Source organism: Brachycentrus maculatus, unplaced genomic scaffold (assembly GCF_059751285.1).
Source record: "Brachycentrus maculatus isolate JH-2025_06_01 unplaced genomic scaffold, ASM5975128v1 h1tg000672l, whole genome shotgun sequence".
Taxonomy (NCBI): Eukaryota; Metazoa; Arthropoda; class Insecta; order Trichoptera; family Brachycentridae; genus Brachycentrus; species Brachycentrus maculatus.
In genome coordinates, this window is record NW_028281404.1 from 141,453 (window position 1) to 161,793 (window position 20,341).

Below are 20,341 nucleotides of genomic sequence, written 5' to 3' on the forward strand. Positions count from 1 at the left end.
GTGATATTTCACTCTTATATTTATTAGGTTGTCTTCAAATCAGATTGGTGTGGCGTTTTTATCTTTCAACATACCTCTGCGGAGAAGTGGCATAATGGTCGGTTAGTTATTTAAAAAAAAACTAACTTACCATCTCCGCAGGGTTGGGCAGAGAGACTAGGACGTCATATTACTCTGCAAACATTCTTCATCTCTTCCATATTCATGCATCTCCTCATACATACTTAAGTATTTGACCACTTTCAAGTATTTGCATACCTGATAATGCCGAGTAGCTATTTTATACTATAATATATATATATATATATATATATATATATATATATATATATATATATATATATATATATATATATATATATATATATATATATATATATATATATATATATATATATATATATATATATATATATATATATATATATATATATATATATATATATATATATATATATATATATACATATATATATATAAATATATATATATATATATATATATATATATATATATATATATATATATATATAAATATATATATATATATATATATATATATATATATTTATATATATATATATATTATATATATATATATATATATATATATATATATATATATATATATATATATATATATATATATATATATATATATATATACATTTAAATGTATATTATTTTTATATGTTTATTATAAATTTTAATCAATTTTGTTACTAAACACAAAACAATTCATTTACCAGAATTCGGGATAGTTTTGAATGACGGGCAGCACTGTGTGGAATGTAGTGCCCTCACCGAGTCTACCGATAAGTTTGTATGGCTGTACTATAATCTACGGTCGACTTATAAACGTCAAACAATTAAATTGACAGTATATTGTTGGGAGCGGTTGTCGATTTTTAAAATATCGATAATATTATCATCCTCGGATAATATGTAGTTACCTACTACTACTACTACTAAGTATCATCCCCGCAGGGCTACCTCTGTCTACACAGAGACACACTCTTCGCCTCCTTCACATCATACATCTAACCATACACGCCCTCCGATTACGCTTTCGACACCACCAGATTTTAGTTTCTGATCGTCAAATACTTGAAAGCGGCCGGGTCAAGAGCCGTAATAATCGGCGGTATGTACGAATAGATGCATGAATGTGGAATGTTTGCAAAGACAGAGTGCTATGGCGTTGTATTCTCTCTGCCTACCTCTGCGGATAAGGGGTGGTTAGTTAGTTGGTTAACCTTCCCTTCCCGGTGATATGTATTTACTACAACTCGAGTTTAAAAATGAAAATATCAATATAAAATATAATATATACGGGCTCAGAATTTTTTTGGATTCTTTCATAATAATATAATTACGTGTTACATAAAAGTTTTATAACATAAAGTTATTAATTTGCAGCGACGGAAATAAATAAATTGTAAAATAAATCGGGGATAGAACTACCAATACACAAACGTTTCTCAGAGTATGTTTTTTTTTAATTACCTAACGTCCAAGTGACTCTGAAATCTAGCTACGGCTTATGCAACACCGCTTATCATGACCCTACTTAGGCTTCACTTTTTAAGTTTCAAAGCCTACGCCTACTCGTGAGTGGATTTACTCTTTATGTTTAAAGTTACGCGTGCGTGCCGCACTGTACACCCGCACGCGTCTTCATGCTTCAGATGATCTTATTTGAGTTGCGCACAAGACGCCATCTGGGATGGTTGTACCGCTACACTAGCTACGGCGAATACTTACGACTCATTTTTTTTTCTTTTTTAGGTACTTACCAGAGCTAACATTACAACATTGATACATTTCATCCTCAACTTTAGTCAATAAAAGCAACATTTAGGAATTTTCACATTTTTCCCCTTTTTTAAATCATATTTTAATATGGTGTACAAAATACATATTACCGGAACGCGCGGAAGTTTTTAGCTCCGTAATGTTTCCACCTTCGACGGGTAGGTACCTGCGATTTGATATCGATGATTCGTCAACACGGATACGCACTTCCCTAACAGCAGCTGTCAACCGAGCGAAATCGCTGTCAGTCGGAGGTTGTGAAGTTTATTTATTTATAAGAAAAAACGGCTTGCATTTCAGTTATTTAAACATGTCTCGCAGTAATATCGTTTGGGTTTGTAATATTATTTGAAGGACCAAAGTGTGAAGCGGCGGAAGCTGTCGTTGATTTTTAGGTAAAATTTCCAGATACGTCATTTGTATTCCGTTTCTAATTTCACTGGCCAACAATTTCCAACTTTTATTTTGTAACTGGCATGAAAATACCTGATCTTTATGCACTTTGCATAGCTGAATTAAAAAACGAAGGCAAAAAAATGTAGCACGTCAGATTTTTTTGTTATGGATATTTTTAATTCTGATATTGACTAAAGTTTATATTATTATTTATGTATAAATATATAAAACCATATAATGCTATCGTATTCAATTTTAATAAGTTCAACGTATGGGGTCCATGCAGACAATAATATGGCTGTAACATGAAATGGTGACGTGATACAAGCTTGTGACCATATATATGATATAGACTTTGAATAAGAACGATTAACTTAGATTAACGATTTGGAAATCAGTCATCAACATTTCATTGTTGGCCAGTGTTATTATTTGTTGTATTTTAAATTGTACACGGCGGGTTATCGGAGGAATAGTGTAGGTCCGCTTTTAGACCAAGTTTTGGTGATGGGCAAATTGTGGGTTTTTTCTTCATCCGCTGTTGGCCTCCCCGTGCCCTCCCCGTGCACTCCCCGCGCACTCCCCGCGCACTCCCCGTGCAACTAAAGGCAATATTATTACCGTGAAACCTCTATCTATCGTTGCCCGAGGCATGAAGTTGGCTAGAAAAGGACTGAATATAGTCAATATGCGATCTCTCCAACAAATGCGCGTAGAATGGCGAGATAAGGAAGGAATGCAAGGCTGAGATAAGCATTATCCAACAAATTAAGGACGCGAGTGGTTGTCAATCACGGGTAGGTCAGGACACGTCTTGGCCCTGTAAATATCCCGACTTCCAAATGCTTCTTCATCTTTGTTGAGATATCAATGACGAAGACGTATTGAGATGGTTTGGGCGTGTAGATCGAATGGATGACGAGAGAATGATTAAGAATTAAGAAGGGAAAGGAAACAAGAATGGCTAAGAAATACTTGAAATGCGCATACATATGTATATATGGGTGTTGAGGAAGCTAGGAGACTGGCGTTCGGTCCTCCCTGCCTACCCCCTACAGAGAAACGGAATGGCGGTAGTAGTAGCAGTAATATTAAAAGCTGTCCCGCCGCATTCCCAAACCTGATACAGAAGCATCTAGGCTTCCTGACAGACCTTCTCTATAATAATAAGCGAGGTACATTGAGAGCTGTCCCACCGCATTCCCAGACCTGATACAGAAGCATCTAGGCTTCCTGACAGACCTTCTCTATAATAATAAGCGAGGTACATTGAGAGCTGTCCCACCGCATTCCCAGACCTGATACAGTAGCATCTAGGCTTCCTGACAGACCTTCTCTATAATAATAAGCGAGGTACATTGAGAGCTGTCCCACCGCATTCCCAGACCTGATACAGAAGCATCTAGGCTTCCTGACAGACCTTCTCTATAATAATAAGCGAGGTACATTGAGAGCTGTCCCACCGCATTCCCAGACCTGATACAGAAGCATCTAGGCTTCCTGACAGACCTTCTCTATAATAATAAGCGAGGTACATTGAGAGCTGTCCCACCGCATTCCCAGACCTGATACAGAAGCATCTAGGCTTCCTGACAGACCTTCTCTATAATAATAAGCGAGGTACATTGAGAGCTGTCCCACCGCATTCCCAGACCTGATACAGAAGCATCTAGGCTTCCTGACAGACCTTCTCTATAATAATAAGCGAGGTACATTGAGAGCTGTCCCACCGCATTCCCAGACCTGATACAGAAGCATCTAGGCTTCCTGACAGACCTTCTCTATAATAATAAGCGAGGTACATTGAGAGCTGTCCCACCGCATTCCCAGACCTGATACAGAAGCATCTAGGCTTCCTGACAGACCTTCTCTATAATAATAAGCGAGGTACATTGAGAGCTGTCCCACCGCATTCCCAGACCTGATACAGAAGCATCTAGGCTTCCTGACAGACCTTCTCTATAATAATAAGCGAGGTACATTGAGAGCTGTCCCACCGCATTCCCAGACCTGATACAGAAGCATCTAGGCTTCCTGACAGACCTTCTCTATAATAATAAGCGAGGTACATTGAGAGCTGTCCCACCGCATTCCCAGACCTGATACAGTAGCATCTAGGCTTCCTGACAGACCTTCTCTATAATAATAAGCGAGGTACATTGAGAGCTGTCCCACCGCATTCCCAGACCTGATACAGTAGCATCTAGGCTTCCTGACAGACCTTCTCTATAATAATAAGCGAGGTACATTGAGAGCTGTCCCACCGCATTTCCAGACCTGCAATAGCAGTAATAGTAATGAATGACGCTTGTTTGTTTCAGAGTGGCCAGAAAATGAGAATGAGCTGTCTCGCGACCGTGAACAGTAGAGCGATGGCCACCGAGGGCGGAGCGGCCGACGCGGAGGTGTTCGAGGAGATCGAAGCGGTGTACTTCTCGGCGGACGCGGACCCCGCCCGCTACGTGCTGGAGCGCGCGCCGCCCGATCGCGCGGCCATCGGGGAGCTGTTCGCGCGCCTGAAGCGCCAGCAGCAGGTCGTGTCCGACCGCGCGCTGCGCCTCATCGCGCAGCAGCGGGACCGCTGCGACGGCGAGTTCCGCGAGGTCACGCTGCTGCGCGGCCGGCTGGAGGAAGCCGTGCGCACGTGCCGCGCCGGCCGCCGGCAGCTGCGCGCGGCCGAGGCCGGCCTCACCGCCAGCAGCTTCGGCATCCTCGCCAACTTCCGCAAGCGCCAGCTCGCCCAGGGCCTGCTGCGCTCGCTGCGCCTCGTGGGCCGCCTGCGGCGCGCCGAGGAGGAGGCGCAGGCGCTGGTGCGCGAGCGGCGGTACGACGACGCCGTGCGCCTGCTGCTTCGCGCCCAGCAGGCGGCCGCCGAGCACCGCCACTTCGAGTGCGCGGCGGCCCTCGAGCGGCGCCTGCGCGACGCGCTCCACCTCGCGGAGGAGCGCCTGGACGGCGCGCTGGCCGGCGTCTGCTTCCGCTACGACGCGGAGACCTACTCCAGGCTGCAGGGGGCGTACTCGCTGCTGGACAAGACGCAGGTTGCCATGGACCAGCTGCACATGCACTTCGCCTCCGCCGTCAACGTGTCCGCCCTGGAGGCCGTCAGGGCGTACCGGTGGGCCGGCGCGGGGCGCGGCTCCCCGGAGCACGCCGACTTCAAGGAGCTGTGCGGCGCCGCGGAGGAGGCGAGCGCCGTGGAGTGCCTGCTGGACCTGTGCGACCGCCTGTGGGCCGTCATGGCGAGCTACCGCGGCGTGGTGGACTGGCACGCGCGCCGGGACGAGGAGGCCTCCGGCGCGGACGGGAGCGCCTCCGAGTTCGAGGCCAACGTCAACCGGGAGTACGTCCGGCAGAAGCTGCGGAACGGGCTGCTCCGCATCTGGCACGACGTCCAGTCCAAGGTGTCCGTCTACCTCGTCCGGTCCGGGCTGCCGCGGTATCCGTTCGAGAAGTTCGTCCGCGTCTTGGGGATCCTGAAACGGCTCGTCGAAGTCGCCGAAGAGTTCTGCGGAGACACGTCCGAGTGCCTGCGGACCTTCGTCAAGACGCAGAGCCTGACCTATCTCGGGAACTACCACGCGGGCCGCATGGAGGTCCTCAGGATATTCCTGGAGAACGAGGGCTGGGAGATCTGTCCGGTAAAGTCCGGCTTCACCGTCCTGCACCTCCGGGAGTTCCGGAACATCAAACGGCGCATCGAGGCCCTCCGGGACGCCGGGAGCGCCGAGCCCGAGTCGCGGTACTCCTCGGCGACCACGAGGACCCTCTCCTCGGACGCCAGCTCCTCCGCCCGCTCCCGAGACGGCGCGGACGGCGGCGATTACTTCTCCACCGCCCGCCGACACACCCCCTTCCGCAGTTTCCGCCACGAGAGCGTCGCCCGGGACGACGGGTCGGACCTCGATCTCGGCGGATCCGACACCCCGTCGGAGCCGTCCGACGACGACGACGAACCCGAGGAGCTGACGAGAGACTTCATCGACGAGAGTCCCGCGCCGGACGCCGACCGGCCGTCGAGGACGAGGCGGCCGGAGCCGGTCGTCGTCACCAACGCGACGCTGACGGTCCTGCGCGACTGGGGCCAGTACCTGCAGATGTGTCGCTTTCTCCGGCCGATCTCGTTCGAGGTGGTGATGCTGATGAGCCAGATGTTCGACTACTACCTGTACTGCGTCCACCGGTTCTTCGCCTCCGACCTGAGCGTGTCCTCGACCACCCTGTACTCGCCCAAGCTGACCTCCGCGCTCAAGAGGATCGGGAACAATCTGATATCGGCGGAGCGCGAAGAGGGCCCCGAGGACGCGGCGGACGAGACCCGGTGCCGGAAGACGCTCCGCCCGGCGCGCTCGCAGGTCGCGCTGGACAACCCGGAGAACCTGCACGGGCTCGCGGAGCGCGCGGTGGCCGTGGAGAGCCTGCTGTTCCTGGCGCGGCAGCTGCAGACGCTGCAGCCGCACCTGGAGAGCCTCGTGTCGCCGCACCAGCGCATCATCCTGCAGACGTTCTTCGAGCAGACGGTCGCCGCGGCGGCGGACGTGCGCGTGCCCGTGCTCATGTGCGTGGCTTCGCGGGCGTTCGACGCGCGCGCCGTGCTCGTGGCCATGTCGCGCGTGGACTGGGAGGCGCGCGGCGTGGTGTCGCAGCACAGCCCGTACGTGGAGCGCGCGCTGCGGGACCTGCAGCTGTTCTCCATGCGGCTTGAGCAGGCGCGCGCGGGCGCCGTGTCCGGCGCCGCCCGCGACGCGCTGTGGGCGGCGGTGGCCAAGTTCGCGGTGCGCACGCTCGTGGAGGGCTTCTCCAACGTGTCCCGCTGCTCGGACAGCGGGCGCGGGCTGATGCAGCTGGACTACACGCAGCTGCTCTCCAAGCTGGGCAAGGTGTCCGGGCTGCGGCCCGTCCCGCACCGGGAGTACGTGGACGCGTACGTGAAGGCGTACTACCTCACCAAGCCGGACCTGAGCGAGTTCATCCGACAGCACCCCGAGTATTCCGTCAAACACCTGACCGCGCTCGTCAACTGCGCCTGCGACAGCAAGAAATCCCGACAGGAGCTGATCGCCCAGATCGAGAGCAAGGAAAGTCAGTCCCCCGCGAAGCTGAACTATCCCTAAGCGGGAACTGCCACTCTGCGAGTGCGCCGGCGGTTCTCCCCCCTCCCCCCTCCCCCCCCCCCTCCCCCCCCCCCCCCCGCGCTCCGTCGGGCGCATTATATATTTCCACAACATTTTCCGCTCAAAAATGTTCCATTCTTAATGACATTATTTGTAAATATGAAATTGTTACGTTTAAAAATATCAATAAATCTAAATTACTAATAACTTGTTATTATTCGGTTATAAGTACCTAATACATTTACAGGATTGACAGTAGCCGCTGGGCATGCCTCGAATAGTCTTCTAGTGACTCAAATACTCTTGTGCCACTTAGCATTCGAGTTGTGCGCATTGCCCTCAACCCCAAGATTGGTCGCAGCCGGCGACGCTGCGGTAAGGCACCCAGAGACAGTATATATAGTTGACACCAGCACCTGCGGTACCGCGGTACTTTGTACTGCGGCGCGAGATATTTGGCGTACAGGAGTCGAAGAAGGAACATTTCTGATAGTTTATGTTAGTTATCCATTTCCCTTCCCACATTTTGAAGGGTACCCGGACATGTAACTAAATAAAGAACATTTTGATTTGATGTTAGCCTAAGTACTGACTGGTTTCAGACTATGGACGCTGGTGCACTACGGGAATTTTACCGTCCAGCAGTCCGGTCAGCATGATAGAATAGATGATTGGGTTGTGCTTTTGGCCTTCTTTCTTCGGATCGGTGCGTGATCGCAGTGCGCTCCTAAGATTAATATAACTGGAGAGAAATGTTTCACTTATAAAACTGACCCTTGAAATTAGTAAAAAGAGAGTTTTTGAATAAAGCGCGCCCCTAACTGCCTAGGGCCGGGATAGCAGGTAACAAGTAGTAGGTAAAATCCATCAAAATACCATACAATTTGAAAAGATTGCGAGCATTCATATTTCAAGACATAAACCAATTCTGTAGGGGGTGCCTAATACATTTGGCCAAGGCTGTATTTGTAACAAAGGAATGAAATAAAAAAGGCGAGGTGTTTATAAAAATATATTGCAAATTACAATTTGAGGTAACTAATAACATATAAAAACAATAAATTTAACATTCGTCTATTTCTAGAGCAGTAACAAGGAACCGGGATGTCGGCACTTTTCAACAGCGTCGCGTTTCCTTACGATACGGGTAAAAGGGCGTCGAAAACATTGACAACGATTTGAAAATGCACCGGCATCCCGACAACGGAGAAATGCGGGTCAAATATCACGTTGTTCGGCCACCACCACCGGCGCCTGCCCACTTACAACTAGTGCGCCATCGGCCATATCGCGACAACTGCTAACTGAACAACTCTACACGCTCCTAGCTTCCTTCACATCCATACATGCCCTCTGACTACGCAGACTTTGACTACGGTTCCGATTGATCTGAAGTCTGTTTCGGCTGTCCTCGTTCTGTTCACATTCGCCACATATATTTTCCTAGTCATTCTTTCGTTAGCCATTCGCTCCGCACGTCCATACCACCTTAAAGAACTCTTCTTAATTTTTACAATCGTCCCTTGTTCAGCCTTACGTTCCTTTCTTAAATCTTCGTTTTTAATTCTGTCCTACAATGATTTTCCGAACGTTCGTCTGAGGGAGCGCATTTCGACAGCGTTTACTCTTCTTTCATCCTTCCTTTGAGCGTGTAGGCTAAAGGATGAGAGATGGTGACTGTATGCAGTCGAAAAGCAATCTCTCAGAGGAATGTGCGGCGAAACATGTAAAATAAATGTTTGAATGGTGATATAAGGAAAGAATGCAAGGCTGAGAGATAAGCATTAGCGATAAAATTAAGAAAGGTTTACCTTTCTTTAGAAACTGATATATTTTGGACACGTGGAAGCAATGAATGAGGAAAGAATGGTAAACAATAAGTTTATGAGACTAATGTAGTTAGAAATAGGAGCAGAGGAAGACCGAGGAAAACTTGGCAAGATCGAGTATCTCAAATACCCGGGCATGGTCGGGTCAGGAGTAGGAAAGTAATGTTTGTGTATCATCTCAACATAGATGAAGAAACTGAGACGGGAATATGGATGGCAATCATGTGTATAGTGATCACGTAAACCAGCCGATGTAGTGTTACAAATTGGGTGTTGTTCAGATCGGTTGTACCGCGATATGTCATCCACTTTCAGACTACGACAACTTGAGCATAGAGACTGTTCCTCCTGCGTATCCTTTCCCTTAGCTCCTTCGCTCACGTCATCCTCACTCGCCTATCGTTTCGCACACAACAGACAGATGTCCAAAACGAGGCGGAGCGGTGAATGCTGCGTGATACGCAAGGCAATCACTTTGAGAATTCTTGGTTTTGAATTGTCATAGTCTGAAAGCGGGGGCGCGAATTTATCACTAATATTATAATAATTTTGATCTTTCCAAAATCTAACCGAACCCTCCAAATCCTGACAAACACACACATGTTCTTAACTAAACTATATTTGTAGATACGTGGTAACTATACATTAGTCAGGCGGACTACTAGTCAGGCGGACTTCATCATCAGACGGGAGGAACATCTACTTTGACAAACTCAACCTGTAAAGGATTTTATTAGACTCGTGAAGTGTTTATAGCAGCCGATAGTTATCATAATTTTATTCAACATTGTCTTGTGGAAAATTCACCTTCGTAAATACGTTGTTTTCGTAAGTTGGTAATGAATGACGTCACAGAAACTATGGACTTATTTTAATTTTGGTAAAATTGCTAAATTATTGGCGGCTCTATTTGCTGATATCGATGGTCGATGAACTATTCGCACCAATCAGGAAGGTGAACAAAGCCTGGCGGGTGCGGGGCGCGGGGAAGTAAGTGCACTCGAGTTCCTCGGAGAGGGGCGTCGTCGCGCGGACGAATGTTTAGTTATCTAGGGTTAAACCTGTGATTTCACCCATTGCAAAAATGTTCAGTTTATAATTAAAACATAACTTTGTTTTAAAATCACTTTAAATATTTTATTATAACTGAATTATAATGTCTACTGGTTTCCGAGCTAACCGCTTCTTTATCAAGACTGATTAATACTAAAACACTATCTACTTAACAAAATTCTAAATATTTAGACGGCTAGGCGAGGTGTTGATTGGCAGTCACAGCCAAAAGGGATCAGGGATGCTGAGGGATTGGAAACATATTTAATAACGGACTTTTAGAAAAATCATTTACTTGTGTACTTATTACTTTGAATTATTATTGATTGCTTTTTTAATTTGTAATATTAGTAAGTAATCTAATTTAGGTCCTCTGTTGCGTGTGTGTAATACATTTAGTCTATAAAGGAGAGTCGATGGTATTTTAGTATCAATCAGTCTTGATAAAGAAGCGGTTAGCATCGAAACTGATAAGACATTATAATAAAATATTTATAGTGATTTTAAAACGAAGTTACATTTTAATTATAAAATGGAAAATCACGCAGTTATTGCTTCAAATATAAATTGTAGGTTCAGTTTAATTCGCAAAAAGGCCAATTTGATATCTAAATGGTACAGTCCGATATCAAAAAGGTTTACTTTTATTTTCAGAAAGGTCCACATTGACTTGCAAAAATGCTCAGTTCAATTTGCAAAAAGGTTCAGTTCGATTTGGAAGATTGATTCGCTTCAACCTGCAAAAGGCCAATTCGATATCTAAATGGTACAGTCTGATATCAAAAAGGTTCACTTTCATTTGCAAAAATGCTCAGTTCGATCGACATAAGGTTCAGCTTGATTTCTTCAGGTCCAGATGTATGTTCAGCCGCTTGAGAGTGATCCTCTGTCATTTGTCGGGGGCGTCGGTGGGTCTGCCCCCCTTCTCGGGCTCGGGCTCCGGCTTGCCGGGCTCCGGGTGGCCGGGCTCCGGGTGGCCGGGCTCCGGGTGGCTGGGCTCCGGCTTGCCGGGCTCCAGGTACTGCTGCATCCCGTGGTACCGCTCTTCCGCCGACAGCCAGTCCATCTGCATACGAAACATTCAAATACAACATCGCACAGAACCCAAAAGTACCACTGTACTGACGCTCTCTTAACCACGGACACCATTGTGGTAACCAATCGAGTAATTTACTTTAATGACCTGATGATGGAATGATCCTTCCGAGACCGGTAGACACGAATAAGTGCTTATAAAAGTGGATAACGGATGATAAGGAGAGAGGTTTATTACCATATCGCAAAGTTTTCAACGCTTTAAATATACAAAAGATAAATTTAAGTTGGTAAAGATCAGTATAGACAAAGTGGTCCGTACCTTGAGGCGGTGCTCCAGAACGGCCTCCCGGCAGATGTCCAGCAGCATGTCGCGCGTGAGCAGCCCCTCCTGCGAGGAGTAGGCGGCGGCCTGCCAGGCCACGCCCAGCTTGCTGAGCGCGCGCCCCGACATGCCCGCCGTCTCGCCCGCCATGCGCGTGCACAGCTGCCCGTAGTCAAACTGCTCCAGCCGCAGCCGCCTGCAACGCCACCGCGCACTCGTAACGCACGTCTCCGGCACGCGGGACTATCTACGCAACTGCAGATGCCAATAATCGGAGCGACTCGACGCGGCCTTCAGTCGGTCCTTGCACCTCCTCTACTGTGGTTGGCAATCGCGGGTAGAATGTTACACGTGTGTAAAGCGATCATTTAAAACCAGCCTATGACAGTCGTCAGCCCTGTAAATGCCCAGACTTCCATATTCTTCTTCATCTTTGATGAGATGTCAAAAAATAATATGAAAAATATCTATGTCATATTTTATTTATTGTTTCGGCATTTACTTTGCGGTAAGACATGTTAAAATGATTAAGGAAACACTTGTTTTTATACCACTCGAGTTTATTGATGACTACTAATTTCGGAGGCTACGCTTCCACCTTCAACTTATTATTCAGACCTGAAGATGGAAACAAGTGTTTCCTCAATTGTGGATTTACCTGTGGCCCTCAGCGGCCGGCTGAAGCACGAACTTGTCGAAGTACAGGCGGATCAGCCTCTCTCTCTCCTCCAGTCCCGGCAGGCCGAACTCGATCATCTTGTCCAACCTGGAATCAGGCGCGAGGCGTAGTTACGTACACCCGCCAAATCAACCAATTTTACAGGTACACCAAGGTTTATTTCATATTTATTTTATTTAAACTTCATGTACAGATGAGAAAAAAGTACATTGGCGGGCTTATTGCTAAAAAGCAATATCTTCCGACCGACCTAAAACAGACTAGTGATATTGGTCAAAACGTTTGATACCATATATAGCTGTTTGCAATCAGAGGGTAGATAGGACTTAGGTAGAGGTATAGGTAGAGGGAGGAGGTTTGATGGGCAGTTAGGATTCTAATGATAGATAGTAATGTCTCAGACAAGTCATTCAAAATCATTATCTAAAAAAACTATATAAATTAATATAACGCGAAAACATATAAAACATGTTTTATGCGAAATTTGAGCCCGCTTAACTGTTGAGCAATTATTTCAATAATAGGTTCGGCAGTCACTGTGTGGTAAAATCTATCCATTTTTAATTAATGTTTTACTTAGTAAGTACCACTATTTCTTATAATCTACTGTGACACGTGTTTTAAGTGTTTCGATGCATACATACGGTGTTTGAAAATGATTCGGAATGCATCGAAACACGTGTCACAGTGGATTTTAAGAAATGGTGGTATTTACTAAGTAAATCATTAATAAAAAATGTTGAGCAATTGTTGATACGGCCGCTCTCATCTCTTCCGTAATGGTCAACATTATCTTTTTTTTATTTAATAGTAGTCAGAGTTTTTTATTTAATGGTAGTCAGAGTTTTTTAGCCCAATTCACACGAGTCGTGACGAATGGTAAAATAATTGCAATAGGTAACAAATGGTAAAATAATATTCTTTTTTTATACGCAGCTAAAAACGTGCTAGCTGTTTTGGAAAATTTCAGTTTTAATGTCCGATCGGCTTTTTTACCGCGGCACACCGACTATCACGACGGTACACCAGTGTGGCGCGGTACACACGCGGCGGAACACTGGTTTAGAGCGGCGGTTCTACGCGAGCTTGTTGCGAGTCGAACCCGGGACCTCCAGCACGGTAGCTAAACACGCTAACCATTACACCACCCTATTAAGGAGGTGGTTCTACGTGCTAACCTATTCAATGATAATAACGCTGTAACACATGTTCGCCAAAGCTTGAGGCGTTGGCAAAAACGTCTTCAAACAGTCTAGTCAAAAGGGATTGATTATTTGTCATAAATTCATATTTTTATTTTTAAATCTAAATTATATTCCTTTATATAGTTTCCCTTAATAAGTTTTTACTAACAATTTTAAATGATTTTATTTGAATAAATGTTCAAAAAAATAAATGAAAAATTGAGTTCTCTTTCCGCCCGGAACGCGTCATCATATTTCCATGTTTGGGTTAACGAGTGAGAGTTATGAGAGGTTGTACGTGTGTATGAATGGTCACCTGTCGTTGATGGCCGAGTCGAACTGCTGCGGCGTGTTGGAGGCGAGCACCAGCATGAATTTGGAGCTCTGCTCGGAGGTGCGGTACAGGAAGGCGTTTAGCGCCGCCCGCAGATCCTCCGAGATGCGCTCCGACGAGCGCTTGCGCAGGAACGCGTCCGCCTCGTCGATGAACAGCAGCACCCCTGCGGACTCATCACTCATTATCGGTCCCCGTGTTCCCGTTCATATACACAGGACCAGCCTGCCGATGGCTAGCCTGTATGCCTGTAGGAAGATCTGCTGAACAATGCCTGTGGGGAAATCTTCAACAGAGTCTTCTCGCTCGCTTTGTAATTTACGTTTTTAATGTATACGCCTTAAATATTTGATTGTAATGAAGATATTATTCTTTTTAATGAATTGAAAATTCTTCTTCATTTATGTCGAGATGTCAAAAAAATAATTGTATTTTCTTTCAGCTGAACCCTTATCTGGGGCCCATTCCGGGCGGCGACAGTCCCGGGAAAATGATCCGGATCAACGGGAATGTTCCCCCGGATGCCCAAAGGTATCTCGGTAAAGGAAAGAGATAGAGCAGAACATCTGTGATTGTATATGATAGAGGCCAGATATAAGAATGCTTTGAGCCGTGTTACGCCAAACAGCCACAACTTGAGTTACGGCTAGTTGCCTTTACACATTAGTATACACAATATATAAGTGTGTATAAAAAAATCTCAAATATTTTTTTCGACACAAAAACCAATGGATTGAATTAATCACATAAGTAGAGTACTAACTGTACGGTGCAATACAAGTCGTTATTCCTCGAGTCTTCTTCTTCTGCCTTGTGGTCTGCCCGGGAGTCGTCAACTTGGGGTCGGGCATACGGCGCAATGTGGGGGAGTCTGGATGATTCCGTTCTCCTCACACGCGCACACCATTGTCCCTTGGTTGCCTTCCCCACCTAACGACATCTTCCATCTCGCATATGTTCCTTATTCCGTCTCGTAGACTCGCCAGATATGCTCCTTAGTCTTCATTTCTGCCGCTCTGAGCGGGTTTGTTGTGCCGAGCGTGCCTGCTCTACTTGGATCCCATACGTCATGCACGTCGCACGCAAGTCATCGAGTTGCAACTTTAAAAAAATCGGGCTAGAAGAAAAGCGTTACGTCTACGGTGGTCGGCCGGCGATTGAATTCTGTGTTTGCGAGTAAGGCCTTAGATGTTTTACATCAATCAGATGAGAACACAACAAACTTACACTTGTTCTTTTATCTTTAAACTAAAATGATTCCACCGAGTAGACAGTAGACAGTAGACAGTAGACAGTAGACAGTAGACAGTAGACAGTAGCACCACACAAAGACCAAATTATGAATTATTCGCAAAATTTACAAACCCAAAAAAACTTATATTCTAATAATAATTTGATAATTTTTATGTTTTGTCCCGACATTTCTTGGTGGAACCGCATTTTGTAGAATAAAACAACAACTATGTAATTTTTTCCACATTCATTTTATTTGACCAGCAACCGGGTTTCGTTGTAACCAACATCATCAGACTGGTATGAGGCTAGATAAAATTCTATGTTATATACACAACCAGGCAGGAGTTGGAAACCATGATTTTATATATTAAAACATAGAATTTCATGCGTATAACGTTGAATATTTTATACGCAAAATTCAGTCAGGACAAAACTTAAATGTGAGAGAATAATGTAAGTTACCTCTGCGGCTGGTGTTGGCCCAGTCGAAGACGCGGTGGATGGCGGCCACGGCCTCGCGCCCCATGGGCGCCACGTCGCCGCCCGTCATGATGGCGTAGTCCATGCCCGAGTGCGCCGCCAGTTTCTGCGGGCAGAGCGGAGGTTACGCGGGCTCGCCTCCCCGCGCGGCGCGGGCGTCTACCCCCCCCACTCACCTTGGCGAACAGCGTCTTGCCGGTGCCGGGCGGGCCGTGCATGAGCAGGTTGCGGTGCATGCCGCGGTTGGCGCGCGTGTTGCGCGCGGCCAGCGCCACGTCGCGCAGGCGCGCCTCCAGCCGCGGCTCCAGCACCACGCCGGCGAGCGCGTCGCGCGGCCGCCGCGCGCGCGCCGCCATCGCGCGCGCCGTCAGCACCGGGTGCTTCAGCGCCTCCAGCAGCGAGAAGCGCGACGTCTCCCCGATCAGCGTCGGCTTGCCTGCGCAGGAGAGGGTGCGTTACGCTCGCTCGCCGAGTGGGGCGGGAGAGGGAGGGGGAGGGGGGCGGGGTACGCACCTATGCGCGACTCGACGTAGCGCGCGGCCACGGAGGTGGCGCCGCGCGCGCTGTACACGCCCAGCGCCAGCAGGGACAGGCCGCCGGCCGCCGTCAGCGCCTTGTCCCAGTCCGTGAGCAGCGCGTGCAGCCCGGCGCCCAGCACGCTGCCCGCCGTTCTGCAACCGGCGCGCGTTCAGTCAGTCTCGTGTCGTAATCAGGTTAGGTCAGGTCAGGTCAGGTTAGGTGAGGCATACTGACTTGATGCTCTCGGTGACGGTGACGCGGTTCTCCTGCGCCTTGAGGCGGATCTGCTCCAGCGTGATGTCCCGGTTGTCCCGGTCGGCCTTGGCGCGCGCCCGCGCCTCCGCCTCGATCAGCTTGAGCTTGTTCTTCTCGCGGAGCTGCATCTCGTGCTCGATGGTGGCCTTGCGCAGGGCCTCCTGCTTGGCCACGGACTCCTCCTGCCTGCGACAAGCCGACACAAGTAGCAGACAACACGCCGGACCCTCCCGTAGTGGAACGCAACGATGAGGGTCGACAGGCCGACTCCTCTAGGTAACAACAAACCCCGAGATGTTCCCGATCGGGACACCACGGTACACCAGTGTGCCGCGGCACACTGGTGTACCGTGGAAAAAGTCTAGTTTTGTGAAAAGCTAAGTAGGCTCACATTTGGCATCAAACATAATATGTTAAATGTGTTACCATAAAATGGTAAATATGCACCTCTGAAATTTCTTAATTTGGTAAGTGTACCTTGAATGGAAAAAGTTTGCAGAACACTGCGCTACATCATCTCAATATAGACAAAACAAAAAGGTATCTACAAAGAAGAAAAAAATCCATTTTTGACTTATGTTTTACTATTGTGACACGTGTTTTGATCCAGGGGAAGGGGAAGGGTCTGTTTCTCATTTTTGTTTATTTATTATTATCCCTCCTCTTCAACTTTCAACGTCCCGAGGACCCAACTCTAAAATTTAGAATCAGCTACAAAAACAGGTGTTACAAAAACCCAAATGATTTATGGACTTATCTGATTTTTAGGTAGCCAAAATGGCCTTATATAGGCTGTCCCGCACGGGCTATCGCCATGTGTGAAAGAAACGGGACGCGGGAGTGTTAGAAAAGTGTTACAAATAATAATAAAAACTGACTTCCTGAGGTTGTCTTCCTGGGCGCGCTGCTGCAGGGAGAGCTGCTCCTCGTAGCGCTTCTTGGAGAGCTGGTCCTGGTACTGCGCGCGCACCTGGTGCTGCTTGGTCTCCTCCTGCGGACACAGGCAGGCGCGTGAATTCTCCTTCGCTAAATATAAAATCTTTTATTTCTAAACTCAAATTTATAGTAGAGGAGATTAACCTTTTGCACTGGAATGGCGACAACATGGCCACGTGCTAAATTCCCCATCAAACCCATCAACCAATACACTAATAAAGAAACAAAGTCTTAAAAATAAAATAACAAATAGCAAGCACTGGTAAATACACGTCTCCTTCGCACACTATGAGCGAGCAGCGAGAGAGAGTGAAACACAATGTTTCAATTTATCCACTATTACATGAAGGAGAAATGCTGAGAAAGTACACACTTCAAGGTGAATACAATATATTAAATAAATCTATACTATCAAACGCATTGGCTAACATGTGAAGCCGCGGAATGGGAGAGAACATGGCATAGTTTGCATTATGTACAAATACTGCCAATATACATTTTTGCCTAGTACCTCTTGGACGCACGCACCTCTTCGGGCGCGGGGCGACCACTCACCTGCAGCGTCTTGCGGCGCTCCTCGTGGTCGATGCGGCGCTGCTCCACCTTGGCCTGCTCGATGTGCGCCTCGTACTCCCGGGTCTTGGCCACCTGCTCCTGCTGCCGCGTGACCTCCTGCAGCTTGCTCAGCTCCAGCGCCTCCTTGGAATGCTCTAAAGCAGAAGGAGCACCGCGTCATTCCTCGCCACCCCGACCACATCATCCCTCTTATTATTTTCATCTAGTATCATCCCTCATCGCATAAATATCCGTGATCGACGTTTGTTTTTTAACTGTTTTATTTTCGTAAGTCAGCGATATATATTCGGCTTTGCAAATAATATTTTTTTCAACATCAGTTATTGAATATGCATTGTAGAAAGTTTTTAATCTTTCAAAGAGTGTGCTCGCTTCTGAAAATGAAGGTACAGGCAGCGGCTCCTCTTCATCGATATCCATCTCCTCCGCTGCATCCGCCAACCTTGGCACACGAGCTTTCCATACTTTTTATCCCACACGTCGGAATATTGTCCACAAATGTAATAAAATTGAAAAAATTTAGAAGAATGTAAAAATAATAGGCAAAATATATCAAATATGCAGCGTAATTCAAACTATGAATGCGGTAAATGGTGATAGAGAAACGATGGATGCCATCTACTTTTGTATGAAATGAATTGGGGGTAAAAGAAATAAAAGAAACATCCGGGAAAACAATTTTTCAAGAAAAGATAGATAGAGGTTTTGCTGTATATAAAAGCCTTTTAAAAACAAATTAAATGCCTTTTATATTTGTTGATTGAAAAAAAATACACAGAAAAACAAAAACTATGTTATCATTCATAAGTATAATCAATAAACATTGAGTGCAGTCCCGAGTGAGTGTGAGTGTAAGCGCTCAGCTGGAGACGCACGGCGTGACTAGTACAAGATAAGTTGCAAACCAGAAATATCTAGTGACTTCATCAAGTTGTAATATTGTTTGTGACTACAGCAGGACCTCTCTAGTCCCGCGCCTAGAGTGGGCTGGCCGAGGGGATATTCCTGTGCCAGAGAAGATGCTTTTACGTAAATTGCGAGACAAAGCTTTTTCAACTCGTCATTCTCGTCATTCAATAAACGTGACCAACTAAAATATTTGGCTCTTCGGAAAAGATGAATAAATAATTTTCAATGGAAAATATCACAAAACATAGTTGTTTTATTTGATAAAAATACCCTGCAGATAGTCTGTACTGTAATCCGAACGCTCCACTAGCCAGAAAAGGGGGTAAATTTTCGACATTCGGATTATAAAGGTCCTGCTGTATATTAAAAAATAAAAATGTAAGGATAGTTTAAGCGTTTAATTATTCGACTGCAGTAAGTTAAAATTAAATTGTAATTGCAAAATATTATTCCGAATCGAGATGACGAAATCGATCGACGATTGAATGAAATCGAGATGAAATTCGAAAAGAAAAGAGCGATTTTGAATTACGCAACACGCGATGAGGAAACAACGAATGGGAAACGCGCTCACTCGACTTCTCCAGGTCCTTGGCGGCCTGCGCGGCCCTCTCCAGCGCGCTGGAGTCGAACCTGTAGGCCTCCATGGCCCTCCTCTCGGCTTTGCTGAGCCCCTGGTCGGCGGGCGGGCCGGCGCCCGGGCCCCCCGGCGCTCCCGCCTCCGCGGGCACCTCCACGGGCGGCGCCGCTGGCGACTTGTACCCGAACAGCCACGACATACTGGACACTGGCTCTGTGCGCCGACTAGCAGACCGACATCCACAACCCGCGGTGATTTGCAGGTTATGTTAACCTAAAACTGCGCTAGGGAAAAGACAGCTGACAATGTTGCCAGGTAAGGGATAGAACACGTGAGAATATTATTTTTTAAAGTCTCGAATGAGTAGGAACTTATTATTTTTTTATTTTAAATAGATATTTATTTAGCGTTTTATTTGCAGAACTCCACAACTTATTTATTAAAGATTGAAATCAAACACTTATTTATGTGGTCTACTTAGTTGTTTATTTTATTTTTATTTTTTGAACTTAGTAGACCATGTAAATCGGTTTTTGATATTTAAAATACAAATTAAAGACCTATGGGGTGAAAAGAAAGGTTTTTTTTATCTTTTCATTTACGACTTATACCGGCTTTGTCTAATTATACAATGTTTATAAGTTGGTTTTTATTCTCTACCACTTATTTTGAGGTGAAATATTCTTTAATAATTGGCTACCGAAAACTGGGTGATATTAAGGAAGACTAGTTATTCAATTTTAGATTTACGTTCATTTATCACCATTCACTCATTCTCGGATTGATTCAATTGATTTCAAATATAGATAAGTATTTTAGCACTACCTACTGTAGTAAACTAATCCCGTTCTCGTGATCAGACATTTGTTAGGGACAAAGAATAAACTGGAATTTATTCACAGGAAAAAATGTTCGAGTGAAAGTATTTTTTTAATTGGCGGACAAAAATAATTACAGAAATGCATTTCAAACGAGCTATATACGAACAGGCAATAAAAATCTAAAAAATTTCGTTTTACTTAAATAATTTTATTGTTCAATTTTTCACTTAAAAATCAATAGACTCGATCGATTTGTTAGAAAATA

At 46.0% G+C, this 20,341-nt stretch overlaps 2 protein-coding genes across 2 annotated transcripts; one reads left to right on the forward strand and one right to left on the reverse strand.

The window, feature by feature from the left end:
* Positions 1 to 2,038: 2,038 nt before the first annotated feature.
* LOC148300686 (syndetin-like) lies at positions 2,039 to 7,502 on the forward strand. The gene is made up of 2 exons (XM_088274429.1): positions 2,039 to 2,210; positions 4,533 to 7,502. Exon 2 carries the CDS (start codon positions 4,545 to 4,547, stop codon positions 7,323 to 7,325), a length of 2,781 nt encoding a protein of 926 aa, XP_088130555.1. The 5' UTR covers positions 2,039 to 2,210; positions 4,533 to 4,544; the 3' UTR covers positions 7,326 to 7,502.
* Positions 7,503 to 10,781: 3,279 nt separating this feature from the next.
* Positions 10,782 to 19,579, reverse strand: LOC148300687 (ATPase family AAA domain-containing protein 3A homolog). The gene is made up of 11 exons (XM_088274434.1): positions 19,250 to 19,579; positions 17,746 to 17,900; positions 17,133 to 17,245; positions 16,234 to 16,440; positions 15,994 to 16,151; positions 15,657 to 15,916; positions 15,463 to 15,586; positions 13,747 to 13,930; positions 12,226 to 12,333; positions 11,565 to 11,763; positions 10,782 to 11,273 (listed from the first exon to the last, which is right to left on the reverse strand). The coding sequence occupies exons 1-11, from the start codon at positions 19,452 to 19,454 to the stop codon at positions 11,097 to 11,099; spliced, it is 1,890 nt and encodes a 629-aa protein (XP_088130560.1). The 5' UTR covers positions 19,455 to 19,579; the 3' UTR covers positions 10,782 to 11,096.
* Positions 19,580 to 20,341: the final 762 nt, after the last annotated feature.